This window comes from Dermacentor variabilis, chromosome 1, assembly GCF_050947875.1.
Source record: "Dermacentor variabilis isolate Ectoservices chromosome 1, ASM5094787v1, whole genome shotgun sequence".
Lineage (NCBI taxonomy): Eukaryota > Metazoa > Arthropoda > Arachnida > Ixodida > Ixodidae > Dermacentor > Dermacentor variabilis.
In genome coordinates this window covers 257700316-257725686 of record NC_134568.1, presented here as the reverse complement: position 1 = coordinate 257725686, position 25371 = coordinate 257700316, and the positions used below count along the sequence as shown (strand labels likewise).

Here is a 25371-nt window from a genome sequence, read left to right as displayed (position 1 = left end):
CGATGCCTCAAGACATTGTAGAAGTGTAGCAGAGAGCTGGAAGAATGCCAACATTGCACTAGTCCATAAGAAGGGAGGTGTTAAAGAATTGAACAATTATAGGCCCATTAGCTTGCTATGAGTATTGTACAAAATATTCACCGAGATAATTTCCAGTAGAATCAGGGCAACACTTGACTTCAATCTACCAAGAGAACAGTCTGGCTTCAGGAAAGCATTCTTTACGCGGTGTCCCTAATTTTGGCCAATAAAAGCGTTTTTCCGAGCGTGAAAGAAGCCCGCGAATACACGCAAACTGCCTGGAGCGGCCAGTCGTGCGGCAATTTTGCGTGCATTTGTAGGCTTCTTTCACGCTCGGAAAAACACGACGAGCTCCTCATGTGATCCATGGCGCAGTGCTGAGAGTACACTCTGTAGGGCTGCCTTGGAATCACACAATATTGACCATGCATGGGGTGGTTCCTCCTGAATGAAATGAAGAGCCGCACGCAGGGCTACCAGTTCAGCAGCTGTCGTTGATGATACATGTCATGTTTTTAGCTGTATTTTGACGGATCTTGTTGGTGTCACCACAGCGGCAGCTGAACTTGCAGGTGTGACTGAGCCCTCGATGTAAACATGTACGCGGCCACTGTGCATCTCATCTAAAAGTCCTAATGTGGCCTGCTTCAGGGCAAACGACGGCGTGTTAGCTTTCTTCGTGATTCCTGGGATGGTGAGGCGCATTTAAGGTTTGTGCAGGCACCATAAAGGTGAGGATGGTCTTGCTGCAGGCATGTAGTTCGATGGCAACGAGGTACGATTGGCAACAACTATACGACTGAAAGTTGTGTGTGGCCTTTCTGCGGGTAAAGCGGCAAGATGGTGAGAAGGCAGACGGGCAACATGCCGAATATGCGCCCTGAGCGTGTCGGTGGCTGAGTACGTTGATATTTGGTGATCTCGCGTTATGGACAATCGTTGCCGCTGTAGACGCACACTTCGGAAGACCGAAACGCGTCCTTAGGGCTTGCGTTTGTAGTCCCTGGAGTACAGGCAGGTTTGTTTTGCAGGTGTTGCCTAGCACAGGGACGCGGTACCTTGCGAAACCGAGGAACAAGGCGTTATAAAGCTGCAGCATTGACCGCACCGATGTGCCCCATGACTTTCCGCCGAGAAATTTGAGGTGTATTATTTTCACTAACATCTTGTTTAGGTATGAAACGTGAGGGCTCCATGATAGGTCGCGGTCGATAATTACCCCTTAAAAGCGGTGTTTCCGTGCGTTTGCAATTGATTTCCCATTGACACTTACAGAGTAAGGCCTCATTGCCTTCCGAGTGAATGTAACAAGGCACCATTTCTCTGAAGACAGCTCTAAGTTCTGTTTTCGCAAGTACAGTGATGTTAACGTAGCTGCCTTTTGTAGCCTTGCTCGTACCTGCAGTCGTGTTACAGCAGACGCCCAGAAGCAGGTGTCGTCAGTATAGATTGATACTTGAACTGTGTTGGGCAAGCACCTGACTAGGCCAACGAGCACTATAGGTTGAATAGCGTCGGGCTCAACACCGCGCCTTGCGATACTCCGCGTTATGTTTGGTGTTGAATCGTGGCGCCATCTTCGGTCATCACTAAGAAATTCCTGTCAAACTAAGAACTGCATAGCTACTGAAAATTCCCGCCACCGATTCCAGCTTCAATCATAGCCTCTATAATGGCATAATGCGCTACATTATCGTAGGCGCCTTTTATGTGAAGAAAGATTGCCGCAGTGAGTCGTTGCAGACGCTTTTGATGTTAACAAACCTGATAAAATCGACGACATTATCTATGGATGAGCGCCTACGCCGGAAGACAGCCATAACACCTTGGTACACGTTGTAATTTTCCAGGTACCGTTCCAGGCGCGTCCAAATCATTCTTTCCATTATTCTTCCGATGCAACTGGCCAGAGCGATGGGGCGTTACGATGACAAATCTAACGGTGATTTACCAGGTTTGAGAAGCGAAACCAAGCGGCTGCATTTCCATTCACGTGGAACAAAACCGCTGCGCGACGACTCGTAGTAATGGTTTTGCAGCACGAGCCGTGGTTTCTGCCCGAGGCTGCCGAGCGCCGCGTATAGGTAACGCCGCCCGGCTCAGATGAGGAAGAGCGCCTGCAAGTCGCCAGTGCCGCTTCAAGCTCCTCGACCGAAATCATTGCATCCATGCGGGAGTGCCTAGGCATAGGAGTGACACATCGTGTAAGTGCGCGTTGGAGCTGCAAGCTGGCAAGTCTTGAGCAAAATTCTTCATCAATCTCAATCTCTCTTCGACCTTGGTGCAAAAGCGAGAGATTTGAAAGGAACACGCTGTTACGGTGTTACGCCAAGTGCACGCGCTGTTCTTCATATTTGAGATAAGCGCTGACGTTAACTGTTTTGAAGAAACGTTGCGAGGCTAGGGCGCAGCACACGGTGACCATTAAACAAAAAAAAAATTGCCGAAACCATCGACGATGATTGTCAATGCAAGCGCACGTTATGACGCGCGTACAGGAAAGAAAGGCTCTCACCTCAACGGGTGTACATGGCCGGAGTTTGATAGTGACAAGAGACCAGGACGGAGGTTGCACCTTGAGGCGTTGAAGTACACTCATCTCTCTGCCTATCTGGCCACTCCCCCCACTCCCCAACTCACTTGCTTTCCCAGGATGCGATCGCCGTTGTAACAACAAAAAAAAGTTAGTTTTCAGTGACTCCTACTGCTTTAAACTCATTTAGTGCGACAGCAGCAAGAAACATCCTAACGCCAGCGTAAGACACGTCCGAGAGTCGTAATATCTATAATACTTCATGTCTTATATGGTGGGATCGTTTTTAGGTTTTACAGAATGTTTTAACATTACCTGTGGCAAATAGCTTACCTCGATAGTCCTTGAGCTGGATTAATCAACGAGGCGGACATTAGTTGTACGATAAATCGAAACAAATTGAATTATTTAACCTCTTAAGTGATTACTTTACGGGACATAATGCAATTTACGAATTGTAGCCGGCGACCCTGCAAGACATATTCGCTTAGAACGAATTTTGAGGATAGCATGGGTTTCGAGATATGCGCCAATAAACTAGCGGCAAAAATGCGCCTTTCTACTTAATTTTTAATGACGCTTTTTTACACATTGAATCACGAAAGTAACTGGAACGTCCGTGTGTTTCATCACACATTTTGATAATGAATATCTGGAAATTTAACTGGTGCCATGCTGAAAATTAATGCCAAGTGCATACGCCTTCCAATCTCACCGGCTACAATTCTTAAGTTGCATTATGTGCTGTCAAGTAATTAATTAAAAAGTTAAATAAGTAATGCTTATCAACTCATTGATTACGTGTTTCGATTTCGCGTGCATGTAATGTCCGCCTCATTGAACAATGAAGCTGAAGGACTACAACTAAGCTATCTGCCACCGGCATTTTTTTTTTAATTTTGGAAAACTTGAACATGGTCACCCGGTATATCGTTGCCTGTAACTGTGAGGTGGTTCGCTGCACAATCCTGCGGCCAAGGTAAGCAGTTACTGTTAACAATGTTGCGATGATTTCTCTTCTACCACGAGACAAGAACACAGTCTTGTTATTTTGTTAAATCGGATTTGGCTCCCAAAAGCGGTTATGCTGCTCCAGAAAGGAATTGTGGTACTGAGAGCAGCTACGTCATCTGCGATAAGGCTGTAGTACAGCACCGCGAATTCGGTCGCCTTTTTTTCGGAGCCCTCTTTCGTCCTGTCGTAAGAAGTAACGTGATGACAATGCTTTGCAGCAGTGTGTTGGTAAGCTCGTCCCCAATCTAGTCGTGAAGTCTTGCGACTTTCATTACGGTAACTAGATCTTGCCTTCGACTTTTTGAGCGTATCGTAAAAGTTTCGTGCATATAATACAAGATGTTCTGTCCTGGATTTTGGCCCGCCAAATTGGCCTTCCGCATTATATTTCAGTACCAACTTTCTAGGCGCTTAAATGCTTTTGGGCTTGCTTATGACCCAAGGCCCACTGTTTTTAGTCGTGTTACGTATGGATAACATTTTTTTTTCCTAGTTTGCATTCTGGAATTGTCCTTCGTATGATGTTCTGGTTTCTTATTGCATGCGGTATTTTGCGGTGCTGATAGAAAACGCCGGAACATGATTACAGAACATGTCATCTATATCATAGCGCAAACTAGGCTGCTTGTGTTGCAGTGATTCTCAGTACCTGCACTGTCTAGGCGGCGCATTGCAAGCAAAAAGTGTACGTCTCGCTGTGAACTACAGTGTGCTCCTAGTTCAATGTACTGTAAACACAGTGAAGTCTTTCTCGACGGACGTGTACAAATGTGCCTCGCCCTATAAAACAAAGGGCACGTGCAAAAAAAAAAAAAACAGCGAGGCCAATCATTCATTTACTAGAGCGAATCCGTGCAGTAGATTCTCCACTGCACCCCCCCCCCCCCCCCGGAGATAGAAAGTCCCATGACACTGTCGTGAGCTGGCAGGCTTTATTGAACGCTGTTCTGTCGAGTGCAGGTTCCTCCGATGTCTTAGTGCGTGTCAGAAGTGACGTAAACATTAGGCAACCGTTGTATGCTGCGGCATTGTCGAGCACGTATACCTGTCGATAAGCAAGGCTTGATTCTGTACGGTAAGGGCCGCGAGAGCACTGACGGGAGCATGCGAGGGTACTATCACGGCGCGACGGAACCGAGACCGCGCCTTGCTAGAATAGGATGCAACAATTACGCCAATAAACTCTCAATGCCCGCGCTGCATTTCACAATGACCAGCCAACGGCAACCGGGTACAGCGCAGACAAAACTGCGCGCGGGCCGCGATGGAACACGATCTGCCGTGTGGTCGATTTTATCGGTCCTCGGCTTGACTAATCTAGACAGCGCCGATAGCCGCTGCGGGCGCCGAAAGCTAGTTGGCGGCAAACAGACGAGGGCGAGGAGGGATGCGGAATCACACCGGCGGTGACGCTGGATTCATCCAGAGCGGCGGCGGCCGGGTTTACCAGATGCCCTTGACTTACGCCGCAGTCTACTGCGCAAGCGCCGTACGATCACCGCGCGAACGATTCGGCTTTTTCGCGACAAAGCTCAGGAGGCAGGGAACGGGGGTGCAGTCCGTCGAGTGAAGCAGACGAAAAGCTACTCGCGTCGTTCCGCCGAGTTCGCAGGTCCGCCCCTGGTCGAGTGTCCGGCCGTTGAGAAAGTGGTCGTTTTCGTTCTACCAGGTGCCCCCATGGCCTCGCGCCGCAGAAGTATGGTCAGCTTCAGCGAGGCGTTCGCCTCGACGGCGACCACCGGGGTGCCTTCTGTCCCTCCGGGCGCCTACTACCGGCATGGCCCCGGCGGCAACTTCATCCAGGACAGCTTCCACAGCTCCACCGACTTTCCCACGTATATCGTGTGGCAGACGCTGTCCACCGACCTGTCTGAGCGCATGCGTCAGGGCTCGGTGCGTCTCAGCCGGACCAACACGCTCGAGTATGCGCCCATCACCGAGGAGAACGGCGAGAAGGCGCCGCTGTTAAATGCACTGGACGACGCGGGCTTCTCGGAGTCCACAATCTCTACGCCTGCCATTCAGCCAGGTGGGTGGGTCTGTGCTCAAGGATGTGTGCCTCGATCGCCACTGTTTTATTGCGGATGCTGAGCTGTTGCTGTGTAGGCAAGTGTGGCAAGGGCAAGAACCACTGCTCTAAGATTGTTTCTTGCCCAAGCATTGGATAGCCTCTGAAGAGTGAATTCGGCCAGAAAGTTTCGCTATGGTGCAATGCTATTCAGAATCTGCTAGGGTTGTTAGCCCGATACTCGCTTGGCTTCAGTGATTGGGCTAGTTGGTGGGACATGACTTGGGATGCAGCGCAGAACAGAGGGCACAAAGACTAACACACAACAGGAGGCCACCTGTGAGGTCTTTGTGAATTATTTTAGTGCTCTGCGCTGCATCCCCTAGAGAGCCGGATACTCGTTCGTAAATACCGCAAATCAGCTTTCTTGCGCCTATGAATCTGTGTATCGGCAATTCGTACAACTAGTTTCCTTGCAAAACAGGGAGTCTTGCGCAGTGGCGAAGCAGTAAAGCCACGATGGCGACAATATTTGCGTTTAGGTTGCTTAGAATTTAAGGATACCTTGCGAGGTTTGGTCATTGCAACTAGACAAGCGTGGGGCGTAGGTCCCGTGGTGATGGTCATGTTTGCAAAGTGTTACACCGATGTGCGCCGCGAGAACAGCGGGAAATTCAAACGAAGGCCCGCGTACCCTTCTTGAAGCAGTCACTCGGCTCGACAACGAGATGGGTGAGGTCACACGCGTCGCCCATCGCGTCACACGCGGGGCTCCTGCAGCCACGCAAATAGCCAGCACCATTGCGAACACTCGGGGATTCCTGTGCAGTGCAGTATGTGAAATAACTGTTCAAGTGCCCCGCACAGCAAGACGAGATAAAAAAAAAAGGAGGCCGAGCTCACGACTGCAGGATGGGTCCTCGAAATGGGCGAAGGCAGGAGACTAACGTCGCTTGCGGGTGCTGGTCGAGGCAACGGGAGAGCCCAAAGCCACCTAGATAGCACAAGGCCTGTACACTTTGCTTTATGACATCATGCTAACAGGGCCAACTGCTATAGAATCTACCCGCCGTGGTTGCTCAGTGGCTATGGTGTTCGGCTGCTGAGCGCGAGGTCGCGGGATCGAATCCCGGCCACGGCGGCCGCATTTCGATGGGGGCGAAATGCGAAAACACCCGTGTGCTTAGATTTAGGTGCACGTTAAAGAACCCCAGGTGGTCAAAATTTTCGGAGTCCTCCACTACGGCGTGCCTCATAATCAGAAAGTGGTTTTGGCACGTAAAACCCCAAATATTATTATCTGCTATAGAATCTAATGGGAATGCTGCCGAGTAAGCCACGGTGATTTTGCCGTCGCCGCTTTCGTCACGCCCGGCTTGGCAATGGAAGTTTCGGCCCTCTTAGCATGGCGTCCTAAAGCTGATGCTACAGACTTTGTGATGGGTGGCGTTGGAGAGCCTCTGCTGCGGGCATGGTAGCTCCTCGCACCATGGCCTCCCAACGTTTCATTTACTTCTATCTCCGCTGCTACTGAACCGTTTTTTCAATATTCCTGTGGTAGAGTGCGCCCTGGACGGCGCTTTACAACTTGTAGTGTATAACCCAACTTCCCTACTTTGCCTTGTTGAGGGGCCATTTAAAGGTGCTTTATGCGCGTACGCGGACTTCACAGCGATACAAACGATTATAAAATTGTATAGAATATATAAAAACTTCGTATTACACAATGCGCACACCGATCTTGCTCCAAACACGCGAACTTTCCTCTGTTCCGTTTTCGAAAAAAAAAGTTTAATGCCTCCGCAGTTTGGAGGCAGCAAACTGCTTGCCTTCAAATATTTTTTCAGGGCGACGCTTTTTTTGCGGCATGTGGCACAGAATGTCCGCCTTGAATGTCGACGAAATTTTAATATATCCCTTGAAGCAAGCGCACAATAAATTGAGGGAATGTAGTGAATTGATTAGGCTGACGTCTCTGGGCTAACTAGGTGCTCTGTGGTAAATTAACGAATTTCTACTAATTGCACTTTGAGATTTGAATAGCGCGTCGTTTCACACCTGTCGGACTTTAAAAATGAAGGCTTCGTAACAACAAACACTTAGACCACCGCCAAACTTATCGATGAAACATTGCCGCAATAAAGGGAGCTTTATGTGGGGAACATTCTGAAGATATTTGAAATATGTGCGTGTATTGGGGGGCGTCTTAAGGTTCTCCCTATTGCCGTCGGATCCTTCGAGAGAGAGAGAGAGAGAGATGAAAAGGAAAGGCAAGGAAGTTAACCAGATATGTCTCCTGTTTACTACCCTACACTGGGATTGGGATGTAGGGGTTAGAAAGAGGACAGAGAGGAAAAGGTTTAAAATAAAACACGCGCACACGCGCGCGCACACACGCACCCGCGCGCGCGCGCACACACACACACACAGGGCGTTCCAGTTAGAGATGTTCGCAAAGGCCGGTAGATCCCTTAACATGCTCCTTCGAGTAGTGTCAAATTTTTGAATTAGCGTAAAGAAAGACCAAGTTATGCCTGCCACTTTCCACACACATACGGGATACTCTAAGTTTATAATCAACTGTAGAAACCTTACGCGTTGACAGAAGTAATAATTTGAAAACGTTGTTAAAACGTCGACAACGTGGGCTTACGCACACAATGTGAACAACGTTTTCTCACCTTCTCTATGCTTTCAGCTATTCTTGTACTGTTAATTCCATAACCTCTCCTCCTCTGCTCGCTGCCATTCACGCGTCAAGCCGCGCCAGCCATAAAGTTAGTGCAATTAGCTGCAATTTCCTTTAACCACTTACTACTCGCGGAGGCTGTTGCAAGAGCGCTGAGAAACGTTCCTCGTGAGCTGGAGCCTCGAACTGTACTACGCTTGAATTGAGCTGCGATTCTGCAAGGCCCAGAATTATGGCCGGGGTTTCTTCATATGAGCAATGTCGGCGTAGCCGCTGCGATTTCGCTTGCGGCTGATTATTGGCGTCAGACAGCGCCTACTATACCGAGCGGCCCAGCTGAAGTTAGCCAAGCTGTTCAACGAAAACAATGATCAAAATACAATGCAGCACGCAATTATAAGACCTACGGTGTTCTGCCCAATACCGTAGCTCTTATAAAGGTATCTTGGACCGTGCTTTTAAAACATTTTAATATTCTTTTTTTGTCGTAGAACCGCTTGGCTAACCTTAGCTGGTGTACCATAAACGTAGTAACAGTGCCGCAGGCACACATGGCGTTATTCGTGGTTCAACTCGATTAGTGACGGTGGTACTAAAGATGGAGTACGAAACCCTCCGTTTTTCTTAAGATTGGCTGTCTGAGCCTCCGAGCGACCATTCGTGGTGTGGTTTAATTCCATTTCCAGTTCAAGAGGTTGCGGCGACAGTGAGTGTTGCCAGAGACGATCTGCTTGATATGCGTATTTATTTTGGGACATGTGGCAGTTGTCACTGGCGTATGGCACTTCCTTTTGCTCTCATTTTCTTACTTTTCGGCATTCTAGGCGATGCACTGCCGCGTATCCGTGCGTAACGCTAGCGTTTTGGCTGTAGTAGATTTGATAACGCATTTTCTGTTTTCGTTTTGCCTTGGGATGTACTACGTGCGATAGCGTGTGTTTTCCTAAGCGGCAGCTCTGGTTGCAACCGACCAGCGACTGCTCAGCACCGCCGGTGATCTTGCGTGTGAGGCCATCTTCAAGCAAATATTCTTAACTGGTTTAGTCCCGTACGCGGCAAGAGAAACTTGTTCGTGGTCCATTGCGCACTTTCGCAGGGCAGGTAGCACAAAGCCATATTAGGCAGCACGGTCGCTGCTGTTAGTTTATTTAGCGCCAGCGTAGTCCGTGTACTTTAAAAGCAGTTTTAGCCCGTGATGGCGGCTTCGCTCCAGCGGAACCTGCAAAGTGGCTTTTCTTTTATTGTCACCATGGTAGGGGGCCAGCATCGCAACAAGAGCGTGTACCAATGAAGGCACCTGTAATTTTACGAAGCGTATAGCATTCGGTCATAGTCGAGCAAATGACTGGCGCCGTATTTTTTTCTCGGCCTTTTTTAAAGGAACATCCCAGCTCCAAATTACTTCACGAGTGCCGGCTCTGAATCAGACTCGAGCGATTTACGCCCATCGCAAGCAAATTGTGCTTTCCTTACCGTCGCCCGCTGGTGTCGTTCGATCGTCAACTGAAGTGCACATTAAAGTATTTCGGAGAGTTCGTCTTATCTGGACAGGCTTAATCTAAAAAAAAAATATTGGTGTATTGATTAATCAGGATAACTACGGTAATCACATTTTTTTGAGTAATTCTCACCACTCGTAGCACTTTCGCTCGTATAGAAGCGAAATCAGGCACCAGCAAGCACATGTTTCTAACTTGTTCGAGCAAGCAATCACTGACATTTTAGTTCTTTAGTCATAACACTAGCTGATAGGCGTGGTACTTTGAAAAACTGCGGGATGATTCAGCCATGTTATGATACTCCTGAAAATTTGTTTCGGGAACTTCGCGAGCAACGCTTCTTGTCAGCGAACAGCTGCGAGTTGTATGAACTTTAGTTTTGCCTGCAGCTTTCGCTTCGTTTTTCCAACGTCACGTAAAAGGAACCAGTGCTTCTTTCCGGTGCCAACGCGTTTAGCGAGGAGGCTAATGGAGGAGACTAAACGGATGGCAGTGGTCACTGCCCCTTACTTAACCTTAGCCTCTGGATACGTTTTGTTTGCACGATGGCCGGGGTCTAGGTATCATTGCACTATACGAGTACAAGATGATTACGCTTTGAAATACATTACGTTAAACACAGTTTAGGGTCTTTTACTACTTGTGAGGCGTAAAAATTGAGCCTTCTAACCGGACAAAGCAAATTAAAAGCATAATGACAGCGAGAAAGAAAAGAAGTGAAGTCGCAGTTATAAGGAATGGTCACTGAAACAGGTAAAGAAACTCCATGATAGACTTTAGAAGATACGTAGAAACAATAAAATTGTCAAATACACGCAGTGCAATTTTTTTCTTTTGTCGCGCTTCGTATACTTTCTGAACGGCAGCATATCGAACCGATTGGCCTTCGTCATTCTGTTTCTGCACGTGACAAACTTGGCGCTATGCATGGTGAGGCGTTGCACGCTTTGTACTTTTACGAAATTACCGCTGTGCGGCGTACATTAGCATATCGGGTCCGTCGCACCATTTACGAATCGAAAGTCAGCATAAATCTGATCTAAGCCCTCTGGCACGTAATCTTATGTGCTGTGATTGTGCGCTCCAGTACTAGTAACGAGAATACGACGAATGCTCACTTCTGCCTTTATATATGCCTAAGCTTTCTTTTTTTTTTAATGCTAGCTCATATTCTTTCTTGTCAACTTTTTCTCTTGTTCTCTTTTCTGACCTATTCGTCCCTCGAGCATGTTTTCATGTTAGGCGCCGGGTATACTATATATATACGCAAAGTATCGTGTATTGGCGGTCATGCACGCTGGTAAACTCTCGTGCAATAACGATGACGTAGCGCCCCTTACTTCTAGCTAAGGCACGTGGCAGAACAGTTAGATCATGCCAAGGCGCTTTGACGTCATATTGTAGCTCACTATAATACTTCGGCCACCATTCCTCTTCTCTACTATGGTATTTTCGTTCCTTTATACCTTATGCTCGTGGCAGTTGGGCCAGAAGCAGCGATGTGCTTCTGTCTGTCCTTTTTTATCGCCATGTTTGCCGTGGCGAGGCAACGCGTAGGCTGCGGACGCAGATAGGCGCATAATTTGAGATAAGAAAGTGTTCCGCGTATTTTTAAGGCGGAAAGCTCAGCTGGCAGCAACCTTAGAGGTTTGATTTGGGGAAGGTACAGAACACTTCAGGACAACGACACGAGAATCCGATGTCAGCGTGTCCATCGAAAATTCACATGATCAACTGAGCACGTGGTCCAGTGCGAAAGGGAACACCTAGTCGACATTAAAACGGCTTCTGCCGAAGTAAGTGCTGGAATGCTTGTGCATGTGAAGTATTTATAGTTGAAAAAGTGTCACGTGGTACTTTTTATTTGACATTAAAAGCAAGGGCATTAAGCGGTCTGGAACGCAAATCATGTGCTTCCAACGATGTTTGTTCACCGCGCGCCTTAGAAAGCTTACAAAAAAGAAGTCTTGACGAATCACGCATTGTTTTTTCTGTTGGGTAAAAGTCTCAATACGAGCGAGCGCGTGAGGTTTGTCTTCTGCGAGTTATCTTTCTGTACCCCCAACCGCAAATGAAGCTAAACAGCTTGCTTTGTTTTAAAGAGGATGAACTTCGCTCACTGTTATCTCAAAATTTACCGCTGCTAACGCCGACGTTGCTTCTGCGCGAAGGTTCTGCCCAGCAAGCACTATTGGTCAGACAACGCAGCGTTTGGCGGGCGACGGTCAGTATAGATTGCACTTCATTAAATTGCTGGCAGTGCACTGCAAGAATGCTGAGCTAAAGAAGTCATTAATGGTCGATCCTTCCGTTTCGGCAAACCATATGCCCTATTTACTTGTCGCATACTTGAAACGCGATTTCGTCCGTCGTAACACAATTTCATCCATCGAGAAACTACGGGAACGACGACTATAGAAAGGAACGTCGGAGACCTCTGGCACTACGTTTCTTTTGTTGGGCAGTGCACTTCAGGTGGTATTGCGTTTTTGTTTTGTATAGGTACTTACTGTACACAATTTTGTAAGATGTGGAAACGAACATTCACCACCCCTGCAGGTTAAATATTTTACAATGGTCCTTTCTTGCAACAGAGTACTGCATGCTAAGAGAATGGAGTAGTTGGCGGCAATTAACGATCCAAAATCAACTTCAGCTTTCTAATGCAGAAAAAAGAATGAATAGTACTAATTCTTCCGCAGACCTCCATTGTGGCGTCTCTCATAGGTCCATAGAGGTTTGCGACGTGCAATCCCATGTTCTGAAGTGCAGCTAAGGAGTTTTATCTCGAGCGCGACCCACTCCAGCAGTTAGGGGGACGTCCTAATGACACATTTCCGCAGTCTTGGAAATGTGAATTTATTGTGTCTGTTTGTTTGTTTGTTTTTCCTTCTGATTGGGTGGCTCATGACAGGTTTCGTAAGAGACTTTCACAACGCATAATGAGTAATCAGTATGAGTGAGACGGAGACTGCTGTAACGAAAGGTTCGCTTAATTGACCACGTGGTTACGTTACCACATATTTCAACGATGCCAAAAAAACTGACACATCGCAGTGAAGACGTTTTTTTCGGCGGCGCATTAGTATATAGTGGCAGACGTCAGTAAACGTTTTATAATCACTATGCTAGTTATTTACTTTCCCCATTAACGTTATATACTTTTAGGGCACATGCTGCAGTCAATACTTCAGGGGCAAGTATTTTTTGCGGGCAAGTCTTATACTCGACGGTTTCAGCTAGTGCAGCAAATGCGTGTCGACAGAAAAAACTAAGGCACAAAGAAGCGCAGTTGTTAGCTGACGCAGACTTGCGCGTCGTTAGTATGTTTTACGTCACGCCTTTTGTCCACCTGCGTCTGCCGCTTCTTTTCAATGGCCTTGGCGCCACGCATTTCTACTTAAACGTAGGGATTGAGTTTTTCGCCATCCACTTATTTGAAATGCGACAGGCGACAGGCATTTACCGGCATGTCTTCCTCGGAAAATTCGGCACTTATCGGCACCTTTATTTTTTTACAGTGCCGCATATTCGGCATTCCCAAATCCGGCACATTGTGGTTTAAAGCGAATTCATAAAATTGAGACTGTCTAGTCTTTGGCATTTTATCAGTAAAAACTGAAAACTACCGCCTCTATACTTGCATGCGTATTCTCTGGAGTCCAAGTGCCTTCAATTGCCGATTGCATAAGCTGGACCCCCTGCTACGGCTACAACTGCCATCTAGCCTTTCCTGCGGCGAAACTACCTCGCTGTGCCGCTTGTGGCCGGTAGTGGCGTTCACTAACGCTTAACCTATCGTACTACCATCGTACGGGAATGGCCGCTAGCCCAATGTGCGACTGCTGTTGGTGCGAGGGGTACCATCGAGCACCTATTGTGTATCTGTCCTAGCTACGATGCGCAACCCCTCTCTCAGGACCAATTTAAACCGACTGGTCTCGAGACCGCTATGAGACAAACCTACTCGGACCGTGGCTACACCCGCCACTGGCACAAAATGCGATTCGTGCACTAGTACACTAGAAGTGCACCGGTTTGAGGGACTGCTTATGGTGTGTCTGTGCATCTTCCCATGTGCGCCCAGTGCTCACTCTCTGTCTCTTCTATTCCCCCTTTACCTTCCCCCAGTGTAGGGCAGCAGCCGGGCGCTCGTCTGGTTGACCTCCCTGCCTTTCCTCTCCTTGCTTTCTTAAGGCTAGCACCATGGTTCGATACATTCGTCCGCGAACTTGCGGAGAAACGCATTCGAATCAATTTATCAGAACGTGTTCTTTGAGAGCGTTGGGTCAATTAAGGGGCGGCTAAACCAACTCTAATAACCTCTCTGGGCTTGTCCAATCCTTTCTTCAAACGTAGTGACGCCAGTATAGGTCGTGCACGTGACGTAACCAGGGTAAAAGCTGTCAAATGGTCTCTTTGTCCATATACGAGGGGGACGTCAGTTCCGGTCCGTCCACCAGCACGACTTTGTCACGTCTCTTCCTCGTCGTCTCGCTTGCCTGTGGTGCACAATCTACTTCGCGTGCATATCGTATCGCGTGCGGCGGCGATTGCGCGCAGCCAAAAAGCGGGGAGTGCTGATAAGCGGGGGTGGTGTTTTCATAGAGCGCCGCCGTGAAATTCGGCGCTGAAGTAGTGCCCACGTGTTTAATGTGACGTACGTGAGCGAGAAGGAGAGCGCCAATGGGGGAAGGTATAGCAAAGGCGACAGAGTGACCGCGGGTGTTTTTTGGGGCCCTTTAAAACAGCTTGCAACGGCCAGTACATTCGGTGGCACATTTTGGGGGCGAATGCCTCGAAGCTGATGGTATTTTCAACCACACACGCCTTGAGTTCCCCGGCCAGCTTCGTGTGCCCTGAGGCCATCTAAAGCTTACTCGAATATGTAGTACATTTCGGCGATTATCGCACAATCTCTCATGATGCTTGCCGGCGCAAATAATGTCACCTAAAGATAAAGCTCCTTATCTCTGCAGTGCGCACTGTCTTCAGCAAATATATCTTCGCTGGCTCACGCGACTTGTAGTCCGCCACGTGCCCTCGCTAAACGCTGTCATGCGTGTAAATGGCGCGGTGCACCGAATAGCCGCTGCGGCAGTTCTTCGGCAGCTGGAGGTCCACTCGGTTAACGCCTTGTAGCTATATCCTTCCTGCAGCAAAATACAATTATTGACGCCGCGTTGTTTGTGCGTGCGTTGGCGTGCGTGTGTGTGTGTGAAAGCCAGAGCCTTAAGTATAGGGCCGCTCTGTTTTGAATGTCTTGAAAGCTACAAAAGTATTTAAATTTCCCAGCGAAGCTGTTAGCCTCTGGTTGTTCGCCACTGTTCGTGTCGTGGTCCGTGGGCAAAAATGTGGGCCGATCCGGGAGGTAGTGAAATAGCGAGCCGAACCGCGGCGGAGGGGCAGCAGGCTTCAAGCACTCGGCAAAGTGAAGCGAGAAGTGCATACATTGGAATCACGCATACAACATACAGAACAGCGTTCGTTTCAGTAACGAACAAGCACATCCGAATCGCAATGGATCAGGCGCTACTAATAACAATGCGAAGCACATAGTGCTCCCCGCGTACGTTTCATAGTAAATATTTAAGCTGCCGCAGCGAGTAACGTCACTAGCCTTTCGTATGTATAATAGAACCAGCCTAGCAACTGATTTCATTGTTGTTGCAGCACCGCTATGCAACAACATACTTAAGGCAACGCATACTTACGACTCCCGAGGAGGAGTGAATACGAGGAGCGGCAAAGGGTAAAATAAACGGCAGTACGACCAGCGACGGCGTGTTGTCAATATTACCATTACTACCATTACTCTCAAGCAGTAAAGGATTACATATCCCTTTGAGCGGTTGTGGTGGTTTTGAACAGTTTCGCTGGACATCCACTTTCCCAGGGCCGGGATGGCGAGTCAACTTTTTCATAGTACGCCTAGCAGACCAGATAGTTGAATTTCGCAGCTTCACTTAACTATAACTCGTTCTTTTTGCTCTTTCTTCTTTTTAGAACAACTGACCTAACTTTCGATAAGGTTGAACTGACAGAAACTTTACCTCTGCGTGCCTCTTTGTGCCAAATTCATTGCGGTTGTGCGTGGACGCTTCGCCCTGTTCGCCGCTTAGTGTAGTTATTTCCCCTTTCAACATCTAAGCTGAGAAAGAATTTCTGCATTTTCCAATGAACAGATCTGACCCCGCACCTGTCCGCTTGTCTCTTGTCCCGTCTTGTTTTTGTGCTCAGTTTTTAGTTATGAACATGTATACACAACTAGCCCAGCAGTTCATTTTGCTAAAAAGGTCGCTGTTTGCAGAGTTCTGCTCACTGCCCGCTGTACATGTCCTTTTTTTTTTTATATATACAGCGAAGCTTTTAGTGCGACTATAGAAGCGCGCTGAAACGTTGTATGCGGGTTTTCGCGGTGTCCTGAAAGAACTACATTATTCAGTTTTTATTTAGAGGAAACGGGGGGGGGGGGGGGGCTTAGGACGTTATGGACGTTAGGAGTTCATTGCAACTTCATACATTCTCGTTTCATATAGCTGTCTAGAGGCGATACAGCAAACGCTTACACAATTTCTCCGAATTCCCTGAAAGAAACGAAAACGGCAGCAATTCTATATTCAGGGAAAGTAGGAGACATGCTATGGGTGGACATTACAGGAAGCCTGAACTATAAGATTTACACCTTTTGTATGTATGTACACCCTTTGCAGCAGATGGGAGGGCTCAGAAGAAGAAAACAATAAGCTTTAACAATTTTTTTTCCAGGGCATAAAAAAACACAAAATTTATCGAATAAAACGGACTGCATTGATTTATATCGTGCTAAAGCTAGGTTGGCACGTTTCATCTTGCGAGTGTAACCAATCAGGGAATATAACGTTTCATATAGTTTGTGTACCATTTTTTTTAATGACAGTGGTTTGCTGAATCTACATTCTTCGTTGCTTACAAATACCTCGATGTGCGTCACTTATCGCAAGACACAGGATCCGACCTCCTATAGGGATGAAAGACGAAAGGTAGGACAGTCCTGGTAAGGCTGTCTCAGTCATAATGTTAAGAAAGACCGGCTTTGAAAGCCACGTCGAATGTCTAGCTTAGTCTGTCAATGGACGTCTGGGTCTGTACGCAGGACAGAATTTGCCGCTGTCCTAACCCAGTGAGTTTCTCAATTGACGTCTGAGTCGGTACGCAGAACAGCATTTGCCACTGTCCTAACCCAGCGATAAAACGGAAGCGAGCCCTGAGTTTGGCAATTGAGAGCAGCATTTTTAGGTCGATACTCTGCGCTTGAGTTTCTTGGTGAGAAAGCAAGCTCGGCATTCGGTATTAGTTCCATTTGATTCTCGATATATCTGTGTAGCGTCACTTAAGCGCACCCCTTTTCTTCCCCCATTGTGTATACTGAGAAATTATTCCTCCAGTAGCTTTTCTCTGCTGAGCAACAGCTTGACTTGGCTTTCTCTCTCATTCCAAAGAAGAAAGCCTACTCTGAAGTTCCTTTCACTTGGCTCTCAACTTCGATGTAAGCCTTTTCTGCTGTTATATTCCGAGGTAATGGGCTGTCTGACTGCGCAACTCCAACTCACGCAATACTATGGAGGAATACTTTGCAGGTTCCTTTTACCGTCACTAGTAAAGCGAAAAAAAAAACGCAAGAAACCAAATCCTGGTTGCACCGCTGACCCGAAGTTCACCGCACTGACTCGCCAAGACGTCATGGATTTTGACAGCGTCTGCGCGGATCCGTAGTTACATGTTTTTTTTTTCATTAAAAGAAAGGTACGCCGAACATAAAGGAAGTCTCAACCTGGCAAGTTTTGAGAACCTAACCTGGCGTCAAAAATGGCCCAAGTGCGACAACAACAAAGGTTACAACAAGGTTACAACAACAAAAATTTAGAAAAGAACTCTTTGTCTTCATTTCTTCGATTAATTACCGAGATTTTTCTCGCGGAATAAAAATTGTTTTGAGGAGTACCATTCTTTTAATCCGCAACTTAAAAAAAAAAAAAACTACTTCCAGAAGTGTGCAGACAGCACACCAGTTTCCCCCCTGTAATAGCGTAAAAGCGCAGCTCTCGTGGCCGGTAGATGCGAATTCCGAAAGCTACGAAGAATCTACGAGGGAATAAAAAAAAGGCGTTATTTGCTGCAGAATGCCAACATCTTGCCTCAACTCTTGGAAACATATTTTTTCATGCACCCGCGTCTGCTCTTAGGTTTACTTCTGCATGTCAAGAAAGGTGCGGATGTTTTTCGAATCTTTCCAATATTTCGGGAAAAAATTTTTTACACGTTTTTTCGCGCCTACAAAATTTACCGAAGTTTGACATCTCTACACTGCAGTCCCGCAAAACGTCGACGTGCCACAAAGGTACAACTTCAAGTGAATACACACTAAAATAATTTACAGCCTAAAAAGTGAAAAAGGGTGTAGATGTGTCTATAACTCACACCCTTAGGGTGTTAGTTAGACACATTTATGCCCTTTTTAACTGTGAAGGGTATAAATTATATTACAGTGTAGGGCGCGTCCGATGGATGATGTGCGGGCAAAGTTTGTCTTAATTACGGCCTCTGCAGTGCACTGCGTACACTCTAAAAAAAGTTAACACCCTTTTGAAATTGAAATTGAAATTGATTTTATTCATTATAGATTACAGGTTGTAAAAACAAATAATATACAGAAGGAGGTCCCATAGTCAATTACTGTATCGGGACCTCCTGTTATTTATAAAAATGCGCTTTCTAAAGCAACGAATTGAACTACATTAAAATCATATATAAGCAAACATGGAAGAAAGTAAGTACTGGAGAATGCAAAACAAGATTACGAGTTAGTTACAAGAAATCTAACGAAGGAAATTATACAATTGCAAGGAGCAAATGCAGTAAAACCAAATGAGCTAAACGAATTGAACAGTAAAGGTAATTTTACCCAAACGTGCAAGACACACACAAAAAAAAAGAATTTCAAATATACATGACCATAAATGCAACAGTAGAAACAACAACAAAACAACTTTGAAATACACATGACTATTAATAAAAAAGAAAGGTATCAGAATAGCAGAATATTTGAAGTAATAAGGGTGAAGAAAAAGAGAAAAAAAAAAGAAGAAAAAAAGAAGTTAACGTTAAATATTTTCTGTTAGAAGAAAGTTCTTGAGGTGTTTTTTAAATACGGATGTTGAACGCGAAGTTTTGACACAAAGTGGTATGGAATTCCAAAATGAAAAGGCAGCAAAATGAACTGATTGTTTGCCATAGTTGGTGCGCACTTGAGGTAAAATTAGATTACTGTGCAAAGCAAATCTAGTGACATTAGTGTTGATCAGGCAGGTTTTAGGAATTATACATGCAGGAACTTCATTATTCAATAACTTAAAAATAAATATACCCAGATTATACATCACAGTTTTTTTGACAGACAGAATGTTATTACGGTGTAGCAATGGGAGAGCGCTAGTATTATAGGGACTAGAGGTGACTATTCTAATTGCTTGGTTTTGCAAAGTTTGAAGTGAACTGAGGTGAGTATTGTATGTATTTCCCCAACATATTAACGAGTAGTTAATGTGTGAGTGTATAAAAGCGTAATATAGTGACACAAGTGTAGAACAGTTAAAAAATTTGCGGGCTCTAATTAATAACCGAATGCCGTAAGCAACTTTCTTTTTGATATTCGAGATATGATGATGAAACTTGAGGTTAGAATCTAGTTCTACCCCTAAGAATGAGCAATGAGTGCTAGAAGGGATTAAATGGGAACCAAGAATCAGCAATGGAACTGAACAAAATGGTTTCTGGGGGGAATTAAATACAATAAACTTGGTTTTCGAGGGATTAATAACAAGATTATTATCTATACACCAGTTTGTAACCTTAGCCAAGTCATTATTTAGTTTAGTAACTAAGGACGAAATATTTTTATCGTAGTTAATTATGGTTGTGTCGTCGGCGTACAACACACATTGTGAGGATGTTAGACAGTCAGGCAGATCGTTAATGTAAATTAAAAATAATAAAGGTCCCAGAATAGAACCCTGCGGTACCCCTAGGTTAGTAACCTTGGCTTCCGAAAAAACATTAGAAATTTTAACTATGTTATGTCTATCCTGCAGGTAGGTTCGTAGTAACATTAGCGCTGGCCCAGTTATGCCTAGAGCTTCCAACTTTAAAAACAAAATGTGATGGTTAATAGTGTCAAAAGCTTTCGTAAAATCAATAAGAACTGAACCAGCAAAAAACCCCTTATCAATAGCTTCTTTTAAGCGATCCGTTAGGAAGATAAGTGCAAGGTCGGTTGAATAGCCAGGACGAAAACCATACTGAGAATTGGAAAGAATATTAAATTTAGACAGGTAATTGGTTAATCGAGTAACAGTCAACTTTTCAATCACTTCACTAAAGAATGGAAGTATACATATTGGGCGGTAATTTGTTAGTAAAGAACGATCGCCTCTCTTAAAAACTGGAATTACCTTTGATCGTTTCAGGCCAGATGGAAAAATGCCGGTCCTGAATATTAAATTGATAATAAAACATAAAACATCACATATGAGATGAGCAATTAGTTTTATGTTACTAGGATGAATATTATCAAGACCGGCACTGGTTACTTTCAGCTTGCGAATGACATCAAGAACCTCATGGGGAGTTGTAGGGTAAAGAAAAAATGAATGCGGCACACGATTCAGTGACAAAGGACGGCTACTGATGACTGGTTTATCCGGAAAAAAGGCATCACTGAACGCTCTTGCTATCTGAAATGGTTGATCATATGTAATGTGATCGTTTGCGGTGGTATCGATGAATGAGAGTTGTTCATTTCTGCGCAAAAATGAATTTAAAACTTGCCACTTTTGCCTCGAGTTGCTGCCAGACTGACCAAGTTTGTGCTCATAGTAGGTCTTCCTCGCATTCTTTATTTTGCTGTTGAGTGCGTTGCAAAATTTTTTGTATCGTGCAGAGAGGGCGACATTAAAAGGTTGCCTTTTAGTTTTTTTATATAGGTTGTCACGTTTCCGCATATTGGCTAGTATGCTAGCATTTAACCAAGGGTTTTGAGGAAGGGAGAGGATTTTCTTGCATTTTTTCTTGATGGTATGTGAATCGATTAATGATAACAAAATTGCGGAGAACTGAGAAAAGGCTTCTTGCGGATCATTATTTTCAAGGACAGCAGACCAGTCAGTTGTAGTCAGATTCCAAAAAGGCATCTTTGTTCAGTACGTAGCTGAAGTATGAAATAGTGGGTGACTGCGGCTCTGAGTTGAGGAAAATAAAGATAGGATAATGGTCTGTTATGTCGACATCAAGGATACCAGCCTCTGGCGGTGACGTCATGTTGCTTAGCGCATGATCTAGTAGTGTGCCCTCATTTATCTTATTACAACGAGTAGGTAGCGTTATCAAACATTCAAAACCGTAACTCTGAAAACAGTTGCTATAAAGGGAGCAGGTAGGGGAAGTGTCATCCAGAAGGTTTATATTGATATCGCCCATAATAACTACATTCTTGTTATTAAATGATAGTTTCTCTAGGGATTGATCGAGGGCAGAACAAAAGTCAATGTAAGATGAAGACGGTGATCTGTAAATGCAACCAAAAATAAAGTTGCTGTTATCAGCCTGAAGAAAAGGATGATTGAATTCTAACCAAACAGATTCACAGTTAGTTAGCTTTAAGTCGAGGTCATGACGACGTTTATAGCTAAGATGTGATGATACGTAAACGGCCACACCACCATGACTGCTAGTTTGTCTATGACAGTATTCGGCTGAGTAAGAAGGGAAGGAAAATAAGTTTTTGTCGTCATTGCAGACCCAAGTCTCAGTAAAGCTAATGATGGTAAATCGAAAAGAGAGCGTTGACAGAAGGGAATTAAAGTCGTCATAGTGTTTCCGCAAACTTCGTGCGTTGAAATGAACGGCCGAGCATGAACTATTAGTTTTTAGTTCATTTAATTGGTTAGTTGAAAAATACGCGGACATGTTTGTTTGTTATTAGCGAGGGTTTCTGAAAAGTTTCCCAAGGTACAGAGCTGTATTAAGTAAATACAGCCAAGTCAGATTCGTTAGCAATGCGAAACACCCTACTACCGATGCTCTTGCGGGCTTTAATCTGGCAGTTATCTGTCCAGAGGAAATTCCATTTCTTAGCCTTCTTTAATGACAGGGCTTTAGATAATAGTGCTTTGTTCTGCGATGTCAAGTGATCGTTGACATACTTTAGTGTCCTGAACTAGTCCAGAGAAGCCGATGTCACTGAGGCAAAGCTTCGCTTTTCGCGCCTTGCTGACGAAGTCTGCTTTCTTTGTTCGAGAGTAGAACCGGGTGATCACGTTTTTTTTTGTTTTCATCTTTGGTTGGAACGCGGTGAACGACTTCCAGATCGATGGGTGAGACAGGACAGCCAATTTTATCTCCGATTGTCTGAATGATGGGTGTATATCTGCACCACAACAATAATCGTTCCCTGCCTTGCTTGCGTTTCCTTTCTTGAAAACGCCGCGCCCGCTACTTTCCTGTCGGCAATGCTATGTCATGCTGATAACGCGCATGCCGTCCGTTACTGGGAAGTACCGGGCTCGCCGCGTTAAAGAATGGAAATGCCGATAAGACAGATGACGTTTATTGTGCGGCAAGACACGCCCCAAAGGGTGTAAACTTAGTGTATGGAAGCGATCCGGAGAGTTTTTCACAAACGGCGCCGAATTTAGCCTACTTTTCCTTGACAAAAAATAAGTCACTGAGATCAAATCTTGTATATATATATGGGGGATATTATTTCATATGAGCATGCGATGTTTCGTGGTTAAATTGGATTTTGCTAAATTCTTTGAGTGCTGTTTACGTAAATATCTTGGAAAATATCTACAAAGATTCCATAGCTGCCCTAGTTCTCCATAATAAACGTAGGAACATGCCTATAAACAAAGAGGTCAAACCAGGAGACACAATCTCGACAATGCTATTCACTGCATGCTTGGACGGCGTATCAAGCTATAATATTGGGACCGCTTAGGAGTAAGGACCAACGGCGAATATCTCGGCAACCTTCGGTTTGTAGATGACATTGTCCTGTTCAGCAACACTGGGGACGAGTCACAACAAATGATTGAGGACCTTAACAGAGAAAATGTAAGAGTGGGGTTGAAGATTAATATGCAGAAGACAAAAATAACGATCAATAGCCTGGCAAGAAAACAAGAGTTCAGGATCGCCAGTCAGCCTCTAGAATCTGTGAAGGAGTACGTTTACCTAGGTCAATTACTCACAGGGGACCCTGATTATGAGAAGGAAATTTACAGAAGAATAAAAACGGGTTGGAGCGCATTCAGCAGACATTCTCAGATAATGACTGGAAGCTTACCAGTATCATTAAAAAGGAACGTGTACAATCAATTCATTCTACCGGTGCTGAGATATGGGGCAGAAACTTGGAGACTGACAAAGAAGCTCGAAAACAAGGACCGCGCAAAGAGCGATGGAACTAAGAATGCTAGACGTAGCGTAAAGAGACAGGAAGAGATCGGTGTGGATCAGAGCAAACGGCGATAGCCGATATTCTGATTGGCATTAAGAGAAAGAAATGGAGCTGGGCAGGCCATGTAATGCGTAGGTTAGATAATCGGTGGGCCGTTAGGGTTGCAGAATGGGTGCCAAGAGAAGGGTAGTGCAATAGAGGACGGCAGAAGACTAGATGGGACGATGAAATTACGAAATTGGCGGGCGCTAGTTGGAATCGGTTGGCGCAGGACGGGTAATTGGAGATCGCAGGGAGAGGCCTTCGTCCTGCAGTGGACTTAAAATAGGTTGGTGATGTTTCCCAATTCCCCGAGAGAATCGTACGTGACAAGTTCACATTCAGTAGGAAGGGCGAGCGTGTGATGTGGCGGGAACTCGCAGCGTTCCTAGCTTAATTATGAGTTTTGTAAGTAATACTTTTTCTTCGCACTTTCGTGCGTCATACGAGGTTCGTAGTAGGTTTTCCCGGTGTGCTTGGAGAACTGGACGAGGCATCTTGTTTATAATTGACAATTCGGAGAAGGGTGTGAATGATGTATTGACAAAGATCAGTGTTAGGGTTAATTGCTGCCTTTGCAGTAAATTACATATGGAATCGCTCTGGAGAATAAGTGAGCTTTAAGAACAGGCGCACAGTTTATCTCGCTGTCCTGGGACCACTTATATCTGTCACCAAGATAAAATTTAGTGAAATTGTGGGGAAAATTATGGGGCTGATGCCCATGCGAAATTAAAGCTGAGGGTGGAGTATACTGCTTTCGCTAAAAAGTCCTCAAGCTCCTCCAAAGAAACAACTTCGCTGGTAATTGAGCTGTGATTCTTGAGTTTCACAAGCTTGCTAGAATGTTTTTTTTTGCATGAAGAACTGACTTTTTTATACGAATTAATCTTTCCATCTTGGGATGGATACGCCCCTCATTTGTAATGTGTTTTGCGACTGCTCACTTTTGCGAAATGTTACATGTTCTCTTAGAACTAGCTAGGTGCCTTCTTTCATTTAAAAAAACAATGAACATGTATTATAATACATAGTCAGTTGCGTAGTAGATGAGGTATATACCTTTTTTGAAAAATGTAGACAACGAGTGCGAAAATCTTTAGTGAAGTGCACACCGAGGGTGTGAAGGCCAGGGTGTGCAGTTGGCGCTATACAAATTACGCCAGTGTAGTGTTGCTTGTCCGTTAATATAGCTGGGTGTTCCACCGACGAACAGGACGAACAGCTACGAATTCTCAAGACGGTAAGCTGACCGCCGAAAGCGTTTCCTGTGGATCAGGAGAATGCTGGAAAGTTTTGGAAAGCATAAGACTAGAAAGATGTAGTCTTTTTTCGCCTTGTCTAGAGTGGTCGAGCGGCCGGCTACGTACTGCGCCACCTGTATACAGCTAACCACTGGGTTCGCAATCTGTTTACGAGCGCATGCGTGGACCGCGCATGTGGCGTGACCATGCGTCGATGTTACACGGCGTCGGCCTGTACCTTGCGAGCAATGGGCGACCAAAATAGCCCTTTTGGCCACTCTATAGATGAGGGCGACTTACACCATCCACGTGTAAAGACATGCAGCGCTAGACAGCAACGCCGGGGCCTGCACGGGATCCGCATCACACGTATACCACGGCGCTAACTTTCTGTATGCGTGCATCGTGTCCTGCATATTCCTACATGCATATTGCTACCATCAGACATGACCTATTGCCCGAACAAACAGCAGTTCTATGCCGCTTTTTGGTTTTCTACCGTGACATATCTTCCACCTCAACAACTCACAATTGAGTCAGACTTGTTCAGCATCACATAAATACTGGTGATGCTAGTTCCATTCATCGGCGGCCATATCGAGTTTCTGCATCAGAGCGTAAGGTTATTCAAGGTGAAGTGAACAACATGCTTGCCAAAGGCATTGCTGAACCCTCGTAGAGACCTCGTTGTGCTTGTTGAAAATAAAGATGGCAAGTGGCGATTTTACGTAGATTATCGTCATCTAAACCGAATTACCAGAAAGGACGTCTACTCCTTGCCTCGCATTGACGACGCCCTCGATTCTCTCCACGGTGCCGGCCTACT

At 45.6% G+C, this 25371-nt stretch overlaps 1 protein-coding gene across 1 annotated transcript in view; it reads left to right on the top strand.

Moving 5' to 3' along the window:
- Positions 1-25371, top strand: part of LOC142562723 (sodium-coupled neutral amino acid transporter 7-like) — a 62037-nt gene that overhangs the window by 10427 nt on the left and 26239 nt on the right. The window contains exon 2 of the mRNA XM_075673544.1: positions 5238-5597. Within this exon, the coding sequence (XP_075529659.1) occupies positions 5246-5597 (352 nt within the window). The 5' untranslated portion in view covers positions 5238-5245. The remainder of the gene's footprint in view (positions 1-5237; positions 5598-25371) is intronic.